The sequence below is a fragment of the Saccopteryx bilineata genome, chromosome 2 (genome assembly GCF_036850765.1).
Source record: "Saccopteryx bilineata isolate mSacBil1 chromosome 2, mSacBil1_pri_phased_curated, whole genome shotgun sequence".
Classification (NCBI taxonomy): domain Eukaryota; kingdom Metazoa; phylum Chordata; class Mammalia; order Chiroptera; family Emballonuridae; genus Saccopteryx; species Saccopteryx bilineata.
In genome coordinates, this window is record NC_089491.1 from 171,165,316 (window position 1) to 171,183,558 (window position 18,243).

At 40.8% G+C, this 18,243-nt stretch overlaps 1 protein-coding gene across 3 annotated transcripts in view; it reads left to right on the top strand.

Annotated features, from left to right (window-relative positions):
• TESPA1 (thymocyte expressed, positive selection associated 1) overlaps positions 1 to 18,243 on the top strand; it is a 45,792-nt gene that overhangs the window by 3,603 nt on the left and 23,946 nt on the right. For 2 of the 3 annotated variants that reach the window (XR_010729166.1, XM_066258502.1), the window contains exons 2-3: positions 12,517 to 12,724; positions 13,660 to 13,702. Coding sequence is in view for 2 of the 3 variants with exons in the window: in XM_066258502.1 (XP_066114599.1) it covers positions 12,562 to 12,724; positions 13,660 to 13,702 (206 nt within the window). In the remaining variant the exon portion in view is untranslated. Of the gene's footprint in view, positions 1 to 550; positions 751 to 12,516; positions 12,725 to 13,659; positions 13,703 to 18,243 lie in introns of those variants that run through there. The other variant, XM_066258503.1, reaches the window with a different exon arrangement.

Genomic DNA, 18,243 nt, shown 5'->3' on the forward strand with positions numbered 1-18,243 from the left:
AGAGAGAGAGAGAGAAGAGAAAAGGGGATCTTAGATGGTCTTCTTTTAGTATTTATTCAGCTAAATGTATCTTGGGAAAGATGAGATGAAAAAAGTGGGAAAAACTTATATTAATGAATTGGCATTTTTTTGGTATTATTTATCAAACAACATCTCCCTTTATTCCTGAAATAGATTGAACTGCTCCCTTAGATCATAGAAGTCTCAGAGTGCTCAAATGTTATTCTTAGAGTACTTTTTGTTCTGATGATCTTATAAACTGCAGTGGCATGAAAGAGGATTTGAAATTAAAAACATATTTCTTATCTATGAAGGCATGTGAGAAGACCTTGCAGTTGGGGTGTATATAATGGGGAATAGTCAAGTCTAGCTTGAGGTAGAGTTTGCCCCATTCACAAAGAACATCGGCTGTCCTGGGGTTTTCCACAACCCTTTGCATTGGTGGTGACGTGTGTCTGGGTTGCAAGTGTGGAGAAGATGTGCAAGGTCTTATGGGCCCCATCATGGAAACTCTGTTTCCTTTTCCTCTCCTCCCACGCTTGTTTTCATTCTCAGTCCCAGTTCACAGACACTGCTTGGGGTGTAGGAAATATAGAGACAGAAGAGAAGAGAGATCTGTCTGATACATGTCTTGGGGAGGAGATCCAGAGTGTTAAACAAAAACCTGGGGCAGGGTCTTGGAGACCAAGAGTGGCAGGAAGAAGGCTATCTGACATAGAGGAAGCAGGCATCACCTGGGACTTAGAACTTGTAAGTGTGCTTTCCATTTATAACCATTAATATTCTACGTGGCTTCAGATAAGCCTTTCTCTCTCTCTCTCTCTCTCTCTCTCTCTCTCTCTCTTTTAATTTCAATTGCAAAATGAGTGACCAGAATTATGTGGTCTCTCAGATCCCTTTGGACAGTAAGTAAGAATGAAGGGCCCAGTCATTGCATTGCATACTTTCCATCTGTGCTTAACGGCAGCATCCCTTACTTGCCATCTGGATTTTACACACACTACTGGACTTAGCTGCCCACTCTTCCCTTATGCCCGAAAATGTTTATGTTTTAGACTGATTACTAATTTAGATTAATAATAACAATAGCTATCATTTATTTCACAACTCCAGAGACTTAATATGTACGGTGGGGCTAAAGGAAGTTTACAGTTGTGAGTACATGAAACACGGTGCTTGTTTTTGCATTATTATTTATTATTTGCTGTATTATTTTCCAGAAGAACAACTGTAAACATATTTTTGCCCCACCCTGTATATTATCCAATTTTAACCCCCAATAACCCAACAAGTTTGATACATTATTTTTTTTACATGTTAAGATAGTTGAGTTTGGAGGAGATAAGTAATTTACCAAGGGCACATGCAGTAAGTAGCTAGAACTGTGATTCCAGAAAAAACAACAACAACAACAAAAAAAACCATAACCTTATTCTGAATTCATAGCCCATCTCTTTCTACAGTTTTTCTTCTCAGGAGTTGACCATTCTTCCTGAGACTATTGGAAATATTCCCATGGTGAGATAACTGTAAGCAAAACTAATATTTGCTAGGTGAAAATTAGTAGGCCCATACTACTTGTTAAATATTAAAATATGCCCACACCAAATTATGATAAACTACACCTTTGAGTGCCATAAACCCTGCTATCCAAACACAAGATTCCCAAGACTGGCAACAAAACTCAATGTCACACCAGCCATGCACTTCTAAGACTCGGCCACGGGGCTGCGTTTGGTGTCAACTCTGATTGGTCTATGCCATTCCATCATCATTGTTAAATGTTCTGAATTCCACAGCAATCTACAAGTAATGTGAATTTTCAGACAGATTTTTTTCCTTTCCACTAGAACTTAGTTGGGTCCTTGTTGCTAATCCACTCCATAAGGCTGAAGAAGGCAACGTTGCTTCATAATCAGTTGAAGTCATGAAAGAATACTATGCTAATAACCAAACACCTCCTTCACCAAGATTGTTGCAAAGTCAGGTATAGATTACTTTTAGTTTATGCTGCCTCTTCTATGCTAGGCTGTAATATGGACAGCTTATGTAACGTGATATGGAGATTTTACTAAAATTTTCTCCTTTCTTTTATCGCAAATTACATTTACTACTGACACATAAATGGTGATCTTAGTTATTTTTTTATTCTGTTATTAATGAAAAGACTGCACCTCAAGGCAGATCACCCTGTTGAGACCAATCTCAACATTATGATATCCTAAATATATGACCTTACGCAAGTCATGCATCTTTGAACTTCAGATAACAATAATTAGCTCAAAGGTGGTTGTCAGGATTAAGTAATGTATTTTCTAGAAAAATTTTATAAATAAATACAAGGTATTCATAATACATCTTACATATTGCTTTGACTTGTCCATATTAGTTTGTAAGGGAGCTCTGACTATATCTGATAAACAGAGACTGGAAGTATTTGATATTCTCAGTGTTGTAATAATAACATACTCATAAAGGTTTTCTCTGCTACTAAAGTTACTGCTTCTGATGATGATTTTTGTTCAAGGATATTAATTTCAAAGCTCTTAAACCACTCCCTAATATTAAACCAGTTGAGGTGACTTCTCCTGTCTAACTTCAACCTTGTCTGCTGTAATGTCTGTTGTAATTTCTGTTTTTAACTATAAACATCTTCAGAACAGAGAATTCTCTCCTACTCTACATGGTTGTGGTCAGATTTCAGAACACCTCACAGATTGTGAAAAAGTATCTGGGTAGTAAGCCTTGTGAGAAATGTAGGGAAGAAGAAAGGACAACAGGCTAGTGATGGTAGGGGAGGGAAAAATATGACTTTGGGATGACTCAGGAAAGTAGTTATGGAACCAGGATAGAGTTTTTTGTTGGTTTTTTTTTAGGGTGTGATTATTGAGAATGTCACAGAAAAGATGGCAGACTTCAGATTTATATCCTCATAGGAAATAAAGATAATATTATAATACAAAACAGCATTGAGAAACATGGTATGCAGATTCCAGAAAGAAATTTTGACCAAAGAATGAAAATTTAGGATAAAAACTTCTAGAGAATTTTATTAAGAGAGGAAAATCTGATAGTTTAAGCGTATAAATTTAGTCAGACTAATGTGACCCCTATATAACCGTATTTTTCGCTCCATTCGACGCACCTGACCATAAGACACACCTAGGGTTTTAAGGAGGAAAATAAGAAAAAAATATTCTGAACCAAATGGTGTGTTAAAATATTTAACAAAATACCATATTTTTTGCTCCATAAGAAGCATGGACATTTCCCCCTCCGCTTTTGAGGGGGGAAAAGTGCATCTTATGGAGCGAAAAATGTGATATATCAACAAAGTATTGGCTTGACTATGATTCAAGCCTTTTTCCTTTTCACTACAAGGAATATAAAATCTGTACGTTAAGAATTGAGACCATAGGGAAAGTCAGGAGTACCTGTCCTATGACATTAAGGAGGATTTTTCAGCACAGTGTAATTCTTACTGCTCTGCAGATACAGCATTTACTGAGCCCCTTCTGTTGCAGGGTACTGTGCTAGGCCCTGAAATAAGATTTAGGGGATAGGCCACAAGAAGTAGTGGATAATGAAGAGAAAGGTAGCCATTTATCTCTTGTTGAATATACTATAATATGTGTGCTAGTTGTTAGAGGTAGGTAATGGAAAGCAGATGACTTGAGTAGACCTTCAAAGGTCAGGTAGAATTTGTTTGGATAGAGAGGAAGGTGGATGAACCTATATAAGCTAAAGCAAAAAAGCAGAAAAGTTCAAGTGCTGGAGGTCAGTGAGCAACATCTGACTGAATCACACACATTTGGGTTCCTTCTCGGCCTCCCTCATTCATGCTCAGAACTTTCCTAGGTCAGTGAATATTGGAAATCTAGAAACCCCTTAAGTCAGTGTTAATTTGAAAGGGAATTTACTAAATGGGAAGTAACTTCAGAAGCTACTGGACCATTTCCTAATTATTATGGAGAGAATTATACACATTCATTTTACCACATATTATTCTTACAAATATTTCAAACTCAAGTAGAATAAATTCATAAACATTGGTATTAGCAACAAACTTATACAACATCGAATCCCACTATTCCATTTTCTAGAGGCTAAAACCAATTTCCAAGTAGAAAATATAGAATGACTTGATGGTCCCATAGAGAGCCACATTTGCTGTGGGGGCAGTGTACCTCCCAATCGCAAGGAACATTTCACAGACTAGCTAAATTGGCGTTCAAGAGTAAGACTCCTGGCTTCAAGTTCAAGATGGTGGAGTAGGAAGAGTCTGAGCTCACTTCCTTTTATTGGCACCAAAACTACAACTACATATAGAACAACTATCTCTGAGAACAACCTGAAAACTAATAGTAGAACAGATTTTCAACAACTATGTATATAAATCAAAAGCCACATTGAGACAGGTAGGAGGGGTAAAGACTATGTCTAGTCAGGAGCTATTCTACCCTCCACTCCCCATATGGTGACTAACAAGTAGACGGGATATCACAACAACAGAGGTGGTCCCCAAAGAACAAAGATTCTGAGCCCTATCCTAGGGGACCTGTACCAGAAAGAGGCACCCCTATAATGTCTGTTTTTGAAAACCAACAAGGCTTGGGTCAGGGCTTATAGAGCCAAAGGGCTGTGGGAAACCCAGGTTGCACTCTTTCTGAGTCCCAGCACAGAGGCAGCAGTTGGAAAAGGATCTAGGTCATATATGAATGCGATACATTGACTACTTTTAAGATGTGTGCTAGAGGGATATGAATTTGTTGGAACTTTCTCCTGAGTCAGAAGTGCTGGTGGGTGCTGTCCCCCCCAATCCCGTTCTTTACTCTTCTCCCACTTAGCTGGTGTGATGCTGGCAGGTGCCATTTCTGACACTCCCCATGAATCTTGCTAATACTCTTTACCTCACCCTGGCATTTCCCTGAGGACTCATCAACTTTTCACCCCTCCAAAGTAGCTCCTTTCCTGCCACACCCAGTGCAGGCCTCGGTCAGCACCAGCACACAACAGTGTGCAACAGCATGGCTGAGCCTCACAGCCAGCCACACCAAATGCTTGCCCTGCACACCAGTGAGCCAGCAACAGTTGTGGCCAGGCCTCACAGCCAGCAGGCTAGGGACCAGCCTCCATAAAATTGTTTCCATAGCAGTTGTGGCCTAACCGCAACAAGAGATCACACACATCCATCCAAGGAACACCTCTGGAGCATCTGGCTCAGGTAACGAGGGATTCCACTACTGGGCCCCTCAAGGCCACATTTTTAAGACCAAGAGACATAGCTGACCTACCTAATATATAGAAATAAACAGACAAAATGAGGAGAAAAAAGAATATGTTCCAAACAAAATAAAACAAAAAGACAAACCCCTAGAGAAAGAACTAATTGAAACTGAGCTAAGCTGTCTACTAGATAAAGAGTACAAAGTAATAGGCATAAAGATGCTCATCAAACTCTGCATACAAGTGGGTAAACTCAGTGAGAATTTCAACAAAGAGATAAATTTTTTTTAAAAAAAGAACTGATCAGAACTGAAGAATATAACAACTGAAATGAAAAATACCCTGCAGGGAATCAACAGCAAATCAGATGACACCAAAAAATCAATCAGCAATCAGAAAAACATGATTGTGGGAATCACCCAATGGAAGATCAAAAAAACCCAGAAAACCTGAAAAAGAATGAGGACAGCATAAAGGACCTCTGGGACAACATCAAATGTACTAATATTTGAATCATAAGGGTCCAGAAGGAGAAAAGAAAGCAAAAGGGGCATAAAATGTATTTGAAGAAATAATGGTTGCAAACTTTCCTAACCTAGAAAAGGAAAAAGACACACAAGTCCAGGATGTACAGAGAGTCCCAACCAAGACACATTATAATTAAGTTGTTAAAAGTTAAAGATAAAAAGATCTTAAAAGCATCAAAAGATAAACAAATAGTTATATACTCAGCCACACACACAAAAAAAGAAATCTTGCCATTGCAACAACATGGATAGACCTAGAAGGTATTATGCTATGTGAAATAAGTCAGAGAAAGACAACTACTGTATTTTTTCACTTATATGTGAAATCTAAAAAACTAAACAAATGAACAATCAAAACAGACTCATAGATACAGAAAAACTGATAGTTGCCAGAGGGGTAAGGGGTCGGCAAAAAGGTTTAGGGGCCTTGGCCGGTTGGCTCAGCGGTAGAGCGTCGGCCTAGCGTGCGGAGGACCCAGGTTCGATTCCTGGCCAGGGCACATAGGAGAAGCGCCCATTTGCTTCTCCACCCCTCCGCCGCGCCTTCCTCTCTGTCTCTCTCTTCCCCTCCCGCAGCCAAGGCTCCATTGGAGCAAAGATGGCCCGGGCGCTGGAGATGGCTCTGTGGCCTCTGCCCCAGGCGCTAGAGTGGCTCTGGTCGCAACATGGCGATGCCCAGGATGGGCAGAGCATCGCCCCCTGGTGGGCAGAGCGTTCGCCCCATGGTGGGCGTGCCGGGTGGATCCCGGTCGGGCGCATGCGGGAGTCTGTCTGACTGTCTCTCCCTGTTTCCAGCTTCAGGAAAAAAAAAAAAAAAAAAAAAAAGAAGAAAAAGGTTTAGGGGATTAAGAGGTAAAATTTTATAATTATAAGGTAAATAGGTAACAGAAATATAAAGTGCAATACACGGAAAACAGTCAATAATTTCACAATGACTGTGTGTGGTGACAGATGGATACTGGACTTCTTGTGGTGATCACTTTGTAAGATATATAAATGTCAAATCACTGTGTTAGACACCCAAAACTAATATAATATTGTTTGTGAACTATATCAACTATACTTTAACTAAAATGAGCTTTACATTCCAGAATTGAAAAAAGAAAGAAAAATAAAATCTAATTGACTTGCCAGAGGTTTATTAATTGCATACAAAGATTGGAAAGCTATCATTTCCCGATTTCTAATCAATGCTCTTTTCACCACACCAAATTTCATTGTACATACGGGTGTATGATTTTGTGTGACTTGTTTGGAGGAAATATCTCCATGCTCTTCTCTTTATTACAAGGGGTCCCCAAGCCTTACAAGGTGCTATCTTGACAGCTGTGTGCCCCAGATTCTTCAGTTCTTTCTGACACTTGCACTGCTGATGTGCTTGTCTGATAATCATTTGCCGCTTCCTCCAGATGTCCACAAATACCCACTCTCTTATCTCCCAGCAGCACAACTTCCTGTTGTTACCACTAACTAGACAATTTCTCCCTGCCTCATAATACTGCTGTGTTTATAGTGTCCCTTATAACATTCCATGCACATGTCTCTACAGCCCAAGTGTGGCAGAGATTGGGGAATATTAGCTTATTCAATTCCCTGGTCCATGTCTGATTTTCCATAGTTGCATCTTTTATTTCATATTTGAGACCATTGTTGACTTTTCAAAAGAAGAAATTATTCAATTACTACTTAAATTGCTTAGAAAATGGCTATCATTCTTAATAGGCAGTAGAGTCTTAACTGGTTCAGCCTTGTTGTTATCATAATAAAATAATAATCATTTATTTGTAAACCTTTCTTGGAAACTCTTAAGTACTGAGGATTGTTTTTCCATAGGAATTTCTTTAGGTATTTACATTGGGTAAACTTTTCTTCATAGGGCAGAACAACAAATAGAAATATATAGTTAAGAAAATACAACTAGCCTGACCTGTGGTGGCGCAGTGGATAAAGCATTGACCTGGAAATGCTGAGGTCGCCGGTTCGAAACCCTGGGCTTGCCTTGTCAAGGCACATATGGGAGTTGATGCTTCCAGCTCCTCCCCCCCTTCTCTCTCTCTCTCTCTCTCTGTCTCTCTCTGTCTCTCCCTCTCCTCTCTAGAAATGAATAAATAAATAAATAAAATTTAAAAAAAAAAAAAAAAAAAGAAAATACAACTAATGATTCATTCATTTGGAGAATAAGTATTTACTAAGTAACTGCAATGAGTTAGGCTCTGTTTTAGATATTAGGAACACAACAGTGAACAACCCAGACAAAAATCTCTGTCCTCATGGAACTTATATTCTAATTAGAAAAGTAAAACAATAAATTATTTCAACAAATAAAATATAAATTATTTTAGTGATGACAATGAAGAAAAAATTAAGCAGGTAAAGAACTCAGTGAAAAGTGACCATTGTAGGCTGTAGAATTCAGGCCTGGCTTCATGGAGAAAGTTGATTAAGAGTTGAACTTTGCAGCCCTGGCCGGTTGGCTCAGCAGTAGAGCGTCGGCCTGGTGTGCGGGGGACCCGGGTTCGATTCCCCGCCAGGGCACATAGGAGAAGCGCCCATTTGCTTCTCCACCCCTCCCCCTCTCCTTCCTCTCTGTCTCTCTCTTCCCCTCCCGCAGCCGAGGCTCCATTGGAGCAAAGATGGCCCGGGTGCTGGGGATGGCTCCTTGGCCTCTGCCCCAGGTGCTAGAGTGGCTCTGGTCTCGGCAGAGCGACGCCCTGGAGGGGCAGAGCATCGCCCCCTGGTGGGCAGAGCATTGCCCCCTGGTGGGCGAGCCGGGTGGATCCCGGTTGGGCGCATGCGGGAGTCTGACTGTCTCTCCCCGTTTCCAGCTTCAGAAAAATACAAAAAAAAAAAAAAGAGTTGAACTTTGCAGGTTAAGTGTGCCAAAGGGTGAGTGACTGAAAGGGAGTGAGGGGGGAGGTAAGAACATGAGAAAAACCTAGAATGAATAAAAAGATAAGAATTTTCAGGGGAAATTAGCTGGTATGAGTGTGATGTTGTTTCAAACATGTGGGAAGACTATAGAATAGATTCATATCACAGAAGATGTTGAAACTCAAGAAGAGGTCTCCATCTTTCATCTCGATTAGTGAGTGTCTGCACTGTGCTAAGCTAGAGTGCCCTGACTGGGAAACTAAGACCAGAAAGGGAGACTGAGTTTTCCAATATTATACCATCAGCAAGTGGGCATCACGTATTCCTCCTTCCCTCTTTTCTCCTTTCTCTCTCTCTTTTCCTTTTTTCCTTCCTTCCTTCCTTCCTTCTTTCCTTCCTTCCTTCCTTCCTTCCTTCCTTCCTTCCTTCCTTCCTTCCTTCCTTCCTTCCTCTTTCCTTCCTTCCTTCTCTCCTTCCCTTCTTTCTTTCTTTCTTTCTTTCTTTCTTTCTTTCTTTCTTTCTTTCTTTCTTTCTTTCTTTCTTTCTCTCTTTCTCTCTTTCTTTTCCTTCCTTCTTTCTTTCCTCCCTCCCTCTTCCTTCCTTCCTTCCTTCCTTCCTTCCTTCCTTCCTTCCTTCCTTCCTTCCTTCCTTCCTTCCGTCCTTCCTTCCTTCCTTCCCTCTTTCTTCTCTTTCTTTCTTATCTCCTTTCCTACCCTCCTTCCTTCCTCTCTTTCTTTTAAATTCCCCTAATCACCAAAAACCTTCTTGTGAACTAAAGAGTTCTTGTGCTTTAAGTGAACTCCATTTGCTATGAGAATTAAAGACAATTTAAAGACAATAAGCAAGTCAGCCTTTGACATGTTCTTTTCTGGACTCACTGACACTAAACTACTTAATATTTTGAGGTGCAAGACTAACTAGATAAACTCTGATCAAGACTTTTTAGATTCTTTTCCTACAATATTTCCAGTGGCAGTTTCATCCTCTTTTTTTTTTTAATATTAAGTGAGAGGAGGGGAGGCATAGAGACAGACTTCTTCATGTGCCCTGACCGGAATCCACCCAGCAGGCCCACCATGGGGTATGCTCTGCCCAGCTGGGGCCACTGCTATGTTGCTCAGCAACTGAGCTATTTTAGTGCTTGAGGCCAAGGCCATGGAGCCATCCTTAGCTCCTAGGGCCTACTTGCTTAAACCATTTGAGCCATGGCTGCAAGAAGGAAAGAGAGAAAGAGGCAGAGAGAGAAGGGGGAAGTGGGAAGAAGCAGATGGGCACTTCTCCTGTGTGCCCTGACCAGGAATCAAACCTGGGACTTCCACATGCCAGACCAATGCTCTACTGCTGAGCCAACCAGCCAGGGCACTTCCTCTTTTTATCAACTCATGACAGCCCTAACCAAAGAACAAATTATCTCTGCTACCCCTCTTTGTGGCTTCCCTATGTCACAAGCTTAATTCAATCATTTAATTTCCCTTAAAAAGCACAGACAGTGGACAAAAAGTCAGTTGCCTAGCGTAAACAAAGCTTCATACTGCCAACTGCTATTGCTCCTTGGAGAAAACTATTCTTAGGTTGGACCAAAGTAAAAGAATTAAGATCAGACAATAATAATCATGTATTATTTTCCTCTGGATAAGTTTTTGTCTGTAGCAAGCAGAGACATTCAGATAAATTTTATTGTCCTAGGAATGTGTTTTACGTTCAGGTTGTTCTCTTGAAAAATAGCTACTTTAATGCCTAAATTTTTAGTTGAATGCCTCAGTAATGATTTTGCCTTTAAATGTTTGAAGAATAGAAGTCTCTGGAAACTGGCACTTTCCTTATATTTTTCTTTTATTTTTCCCGTTTACCCTAACAGTTAAAATTTTGTTATGAAGATGAGGTGTTGTGTCAGCTCCATGGAACAGAGCGACGGGCAGTAGGGAGCAATGCTCTCAATCCCACTGACTCATGAGTGCGGCAGGAGGACAGAACAAAAACCAATAAATGTTTATTCACCTCCAGTCCTTTTTTTTTTTTTTCCATTTTTCTGAAGCTGGAAATGGGGAGGCAGTCAGACAGACTCCCGCATGCGCCCGACCGGGATCCACCCGGCATGCCCACCAGGGGGCGATGTTCTGCCCCTCTGGGGCATCGCTCTGTTGCATCCAGAGCCACTCTAGCGCCTGAGGCAGAGGCCACAGAGCCATCCCCAGCGCCCGGGCCATCTTTGCTCCAATGGAGCCTCGGCTGCGGGAGGGGAAGAGAGAGAGACAGAGAGGAAGGAGAGGGGGAGGGGTGGAGAAGCAGATGGGCGCTTCTCCTGTGTGCCCTGGCTGGGAATCGAACCTGGGACTCCTGCAGGCCAGGCCAATGCTCTACCGCTGAGCCAACCAGCCAGGGCCCACCTCCAGTCTTTTTAAGTTCTATTTGGACAATTAAATAATTACTCTCCTCTTTCTTTCTCTTTGAATAAATAAATGGCTAGTGCCATCACAATGAACCTTTTGAAGAACACAGAGGTGCTGATTAGGCAGTGCTAAAAGAAATATAAACACATTGATGAACTAAGGAATTAACTTACAGCTGTGGAGAAATCCAAGTTCACAAAGTCGAAAGTGATGATTCTGAAGGTAGTGGCTGCTAATTGTTTAAGGCAAGGTCTCCTTGTTGTTGTTGTTTTAGAGAGATAGAAAACGAGAGAGAGAGAGAGAGAGAGAGAGAGAGAGAGAGGAAGGAAAGAGATGAGAAGCGTTAACTCATAGTTGAGTCACTTTAGTTGTTCATTGATTGCTTCTTATACGTGCCTTGACCCGGGGGCTCAAGCTGAGTCAGTGATCCCTTGGTCAAGCCAGTGACCTTGGGATCATGTTAATGATACCACGCTCAAGCCAGCAACCTGCACTCAAGCTGATGAGCCCACACTCAAGTCCACTAGTGCGCGCTCAAGCCAGTAACCTCAGGGTTTCAAACTGGGGACCTCTGCATCCCAGGTTGATGCTCTATTTACTGCACCACACTGGTCAGGCTCCTTGCTATTTTTATTGTGAAATTATTTCCCTGAGAGAAATCCTATATGAACCCCTATATGTAAAAGAGGAAACAAAAATGAACAAACCCACAGAGTGACTATTTAGAGTGGCATCCTGTTTGTGGAACTTTAGAAAAGCTGTTCAACCTTTGAGATTTGAGACTTCTTCATACACCTTTATGAGAATCAAATAAAGTGAATTTTTTATTTTTTTAAATTTATTTTTATTTAGACAATAAATTTTAACAAGGTGACATTGGTCAACTAGAGTACATAGATTTAGAGAAAACATCTCCACATCACTTGGACAGTTGATTATGTTGTATACCCATCACCCAAAGTCAAATCATCTTTCATCACTTTATATTTGTTTCTCTTTATGCCCCTCCCCTCCTCCCATCTCCTTCCCTGTCCTCCCTTCCCGTCCCACTGGTAACCACTGCACTCTTATCTATGTCCATGAATCTCTAAGGTGAATTTTATAAATTGCAAACTTATAGATATTTAGATATTTTAATGTCAAGGAAGATTCTTAAACAATATTCTTAAGAATAAAAGAAAAATGTTTTCTAATACACCATTTCAGCTATCATGAAACATAAGAAGAGTTATTTCAATGTCCCTTAACCATATGATATTTGAAGTTTCTAGACATATGGATTTGAAAGACTTGTCCTGGTGTTTGGATTCTTCAGAGCATTCCTCTCTCTTTTTTTTTTTTGGAAGATGAAGGAAGGACTAGACATCTAACCCCTCCCTAACGCAAGCAGAGGGATCATGCTCCTTTGTGCAGATCCAAGAAGATTTGGGGTCGGGGGACACCCTGGGAGTGGTGGTTTTGGAATAGAAGATGAGGGAGTATCACTGTGCTTCAACTCTCAGGGCAGCATCACTGTGGCAGGAGACCCTGAAGTCTGAACCAAGACCATGGAGGGCTCTGTGCTGAGCCCCACATCCTGGGAAAGGCGCCGGGCCTGGCTCCGTCAGAGCCATCACTGGCAGACCCAGGTTCTGGAAGAGGAGGCTGAAGTTGCCCTGCAGGATGTCTCAGACCCTGAGCCTTCCAGCCTGGATGATGTTTTCCAGGAAGGTAAGAGTTAGACATTAAACAAACTTCTGTGTTGTCTTTGTAGGGAAAATGTGGCAATAGGCACAGACCTGCCAAGTATGGGCAGTGGGTTCCTTGTTTAGGCTAGGCTTTCAGGGAGGCTCATTTTGACTGGTTTAAATGAGTTTTAAGGGGAGAAGTAATACAAAATATGAATTATGTGAAAAAGAGACGAGCATGAGATTAGGAAACAAAGGGAAGCCCATTTTTGTGTCATCTTGTAGTGCCTGAGGCCAGGGTTCTCCTTGAATGCTTGGGGGTGTTTCTATTTTGTCTGTGTTGCAAATTCATAGGACCTGAATGCTTGGACTCTGGCCAAAACTTTGTCACTAACAAGCTGTGTGACCTTTGGCAAGTCACTCACTTCTCTGAGACATATTTGTCCAGAGACAGATATGTAGTACCTTTTCTACAGTAGTAGCACCTTTTCTACATGCCTCTCAGAGCTTCTTTGAGTTTCAAATGAGTCTACAGCCATTGGAGAGAAAAAATCTTACATAAATAAACTCATTCTTGATTATTTAGTAGGAAACAAAAATCATAATACTTTTCTGTTTGTTTGGTTTTGGGGGTTTTTTTGTTTGTTTTTTGTTGTTTTGTTTTTATTTGTTTGTTTGTTTTTAAGGAGAAAGAGTCACTCTTAATTCCAAATCTTCAGGGAAAGAGAGCAGTGGGCCTGACATCTGGGCATTTTCCAGGTTCCTGGAAGGAATGGGACAGGAGAGCAAAGAGAAGAAATACCCACTAATTTTACAGATGGGTATATTCCTTTTGTGTCTTAAAAAAAGTTTTATAGGGGAGAAAAAAGGATTCATAATGTGGCTTATGTGAGAATAAACTTGAGAACAGGGTGAGTTGCAGGGAAGGAGTCTGATTTCCTTCAGTTCTCACAGTGATCTGATGTCTGACTTTCCCAGGGAACTCAATCACGAAGATTGAAGACTGGCTGCAAGACTGTGGGTGAGTGCCGGATGCGTTGGGATGGGGTGCAGTTTAAGTTTGGATATGCTAATAGGCACTCACTCATGGGAACTCAGAAACAGGAAAATGAATTTGAATTGGGTTTAGTGATTAGAAGTGAGGTTGAGAGGAAGGCAATGGTTGGGGTGAGTGTGGGCATTGGGGCTATGATTCAAGTGCAACTCTAGGACGAAACTAATTTAGGGTGGAGGTCTGGAAATATAGGGTGGATCTGTTCTAAAGCCAAGAATGATGGAAATCTGCAGCTTTGAGGAATGGCTGGGCTCAGTTCCAAATCCCTCCTCTACTGCTTTTCCCTTTAGGCTGAAGTCTAAACACTGTGTAACAAAAGAGGTTAGAAATCTAATTGTTCTTAGGATTAGGGTAATTCATAATTATGTTGTTTACTTCTACTGCATAATACAGAACAAGGGGCTAAGGGTTTACCCTACTCATTCAAAGCAGTGAAGAATTGGAGCAGGTACTGCAAGGCAAAGTGTAGTATCTCTTTCCTCAGGAAGGCTGTAAAATATAAGACCCCACACCCAATCAGCCTGTACTATTTTAGGCTCAGTATACCCAGGACACAGAGGGAAAGCTTCTGTGACCTCTTTAAGCCTGATCATTTGTGCGATGATGCATTCTCAGGGTTTATCATTCCTGCCTGCTCCTTATTTCCCCTCCAGGAATTGTCCACGCTTTATATAGCCTTTAATCTAAAGTCATCTATTAACATGTACATAAACCCACCCTTGCTTATTGGGTAGGAAATAAATAGCACTGAATAATCCAACATTATTTATTTCAGGTATACCCCAGACGGTAATGCCAGGAAGGGTTTATTCTGTTTTTGTTGTTTATAAAACATATTATCCTTATAGTCTTAATCTGGTTCACAATTCAGTGACTTCGGAGTCAATTAAGGGTAATCAAAATATAGAGAAGTAAAGGACTGTAGGAATAGGAACATCTGCAAGTTTTAGTGTCTGAGAACTGTCCTAAGATTTGAAATACTTCACCAGATTTGAAAAAGAGAGCTAGCAGTCTCAATTGATGTCACTCTCTTTTTTTTTTCTTTTCTTTTTTTTTGACAGAGACAGAGAGAGTCAGAGAGAAGGACAGATAGGGGCAGACAGACAGGAAGGGAGAGAGATGAGAAGCATCAATTCTTTGTTGCGGCACCTTAGTTGTTCATTGATTGCTTTCTCATATGTGCCTTGACTGGGGGGCTACAGCAGAGTGAGTGACCCCTTCCTCAAGCCAGCAACCTTGGGCTCAAGCTGGTGAACTGTGTTCAAACCAGATGAGTCCATGCTCAAGCCAGCAACCTCGGGGTCTCTAACCTGGGTCTTCCGCATCCTAGTCCAATGCTCTATCCACTGCGCACAGCCTGGGTAGGCTCACATCAACAAGTATTAACTGTGCATTTGTTTACTGCCTGATTGTCTAAATAGTCTAGATAGGGGTCATTTTAACACATGCTCCTTGGCTTCTTAAATACTACGGTCTAGTTAAAAAGATTAAATTCACTGAAATATAAGATTGCAAACTTCAGAAATCACCTTTCCCAATTTGTATTCTACAAAGATAAACTCTGATACAACACATATGTTGAAAATGTAGACTGGTAAGTAAAAAGACTCCAAGATTTGAGCCTAATTCTTTTGTTAGTTATCTGTGTAAACTGTAAGCAAACAACTGAAATTCTTTCTTTCTCAGATTCCTCAGCTATGAAGTAGAGAACTAGAATAATAGTTTCAAACATTTCTGAGGTTTCAGTAGTTTCAAAAATTTTCAAAGATTTAAATGATATGATGTATGTTGATATGTGAGTAGTAAGGTTTATAAAGTAGGGGTTTTATGCTACCTTAAAATTTTACAAAATAATTCTATCATCTATCGAGTTATATGTCTCTCTGTCTATATATCTCTTTGTCAGAAATGCATGTCCAGCCTGACCAGTGGTGCCTCAGTGGATAGAGTATCAACCTGGGAGGGTGAGGTCCCAGGTTTGAAATCTCGAGGTCACTGGCTTGAACTCGGGATCGTCAACATGATCCCATTGTCACTGGCTTGACCTTTGAGAGAGTAGGCTTTCTTGTGTGTCTGTAGGATCTACCACAGAATTATGGACAGAAGCCTATTGTTTCAAGAGTCATCTTGGGCTGGTCCTCAGAGGGAGAATATGGATATGCCTGCCAGGACCCAACTAGAGAAGAGAAATACAGAGTGTGCATGCAACAAAAACTTGTAGCTAATGAATAATAGCAAATTTTCCTTTGCATAGACTAGGAATTTTATCAGTGATATTTTTAATGTAAATTTTATTGGGGTGTAGCATACACAGCATTTCTTTTTTTCATATAAATTGTATACAACTCAGTGGGTATCCATTTCAGTTATGCTAAATAAGTTCTAGACATCTGCTATACAGCATGGTGCCTATAGTTAACAATATGGTATTGTGCACTTCAGAATTTAAGAGGGTAGATCCTTATATTGGGTTCTTACCTCAAAAAAACACAGGGGAAAAAGGAAACTAGGAGTTGTTAGGTATGGCTGTTACCTTGGTTGACAACAGTATCACAGATGTTTGCATTATGTCCAAACTCATCACATTGTATACATTAAATATGTGCAGTTCTTTGTATATCAATTATACCTCAATAAAGCTGTTAAAATAATAATATAAGTTGTATTGAAGTATAAACTATTTACTGAGAAATAAACAAATATTAAATATATAGCCCAAGGAGCTTTCTCAAAGGGAATACACCTGGAAAACCTACAGTTGAGCATTCCCAGCACTCCAGGAGCTCCTTTCTGTCCCCTTCCATTCATCACCCTGCCTCCAAGGTACCAGTAACCAGACAGAACATCAAAGATAAGTTTTGCAGCTTTTTAGCTCTTTATAAACAGAATCATACAACATGGACTGTTTTATATGTGTTTCTTTTGTTGCTGTTTTTGTGGCTTTTTGTTGTTGTTTGTTTTTAGTGAGAGAGAAAGGGAGAGACCAAGAGAAGGACAGAGAGAGGGACAGACAGGCAGGAAGGGGGAGAGATGAGAAGCATCAGTTCTTTGTTGCAGCTCCTTAGTTGTTCATTGGCTACTTTCTTACATGGGCCTTGACCAAGGGGGGCTACACCTGAGCTGGTCACTCTTAGCTTAAGCCAGTGACCTTGGGCTCAAGCCAGTGACCTAGGGATTATGTCTATGATTCCGTGCTCAAGCCAGTGACCTTGTGCTCAAGCCATGCACCCATGCTTAAATGGATGACTTCATGGTTTTGAACCTGGCTCCTCTGCTTTCCAGGCTGACACTATCCACTGTGCCACCACCTGGTCAGGCTTTGTGTTTCTTTTGTTCAGCATTGTTTGTGATGTTCATCCATGTTTTGTAAGCAGCAATAAGTCATACTTTTTATTGTTGTATAGCATTAAATTATATATTCATCCTATAATTTACCAACTTTATAATAATTAAAGATTTGAGTTATAAAAATAGTTTCTTTTTGTGAACTATGCTGCTCACAAAAATTAGAGGATATTTCAAAATGAATATGAAGTGATAAAAAAGAAGCATTTGATTTTTTTATTAAACAAGAACATCAGAAAAGCAAACGACAAGTCAAAGAAAGTTGATTATGCAAATGAGATGCAAAACCAACTTTTATTTCATTGGTGAAAATGCACTATACAAAAGGCTGAAAGTACTGGAGTATCTGCACATTCCCTGATCTTGAAAGTGCACACCCTGCAATTTCCCAGCCCTTGCAAAGCCCCTGAAACATGATTTGCCCAAATGCGAAGCCTGGAGAGCCATAGGATGTCTTGAAGCTGATCAAACACAGACGGCAATGGCAACAACACTTGGAACATCCCAGAGCTTGATTAGCAGACTGTGGAATTGCTTTCAAGAGACTGGCATAGTATGAAGAACACGAGGGCAGAGTCACGCACCAGCCACAACAGCAAGAGGTGACTGCTACTTGACCTTATTGGCAAGAAAGAACAGGCGCAACAATGTAACAGAGTTATGGGGACAGTTTCTTGTTGTCACTAGACAACGGATATGCACCCATACCATATGAAATCAGGCTCCATTGTGTTGGACTGCATGCCCGGCGACCAATGGTATGCATTCTGTTATCTGCTGAACACCGTAGAACCTGCAGAAAGTGGGCTGATGAGCATAGTCATTGGACCCATGATGAGTAGTCAACTATCCTCTTCTCTGATGAGTCACGGTTCAGTCTGTAGCCTGAGAATCACTGTGTCCTGATCTGGCGTGAATGAGGAACACGGGAGAATCCATGTTTTATGTGAGAAAGTGACTCTTTTGGTGGTGGTGGAATCATGGTGTGGGCTGGCATCAGCAATGGTGGTCGTACTGACCTCCACATCATCAGAAATGGATCACTGACTGCTGTCAGATATTGAGATTAGGTCCTGCACCCTACAGTGGTATCCTATGCTGGAGCAATTGGAAACAACGTTCTTTTCATGGACGATAATGCAAGGCCCCACCATGTGCATCTC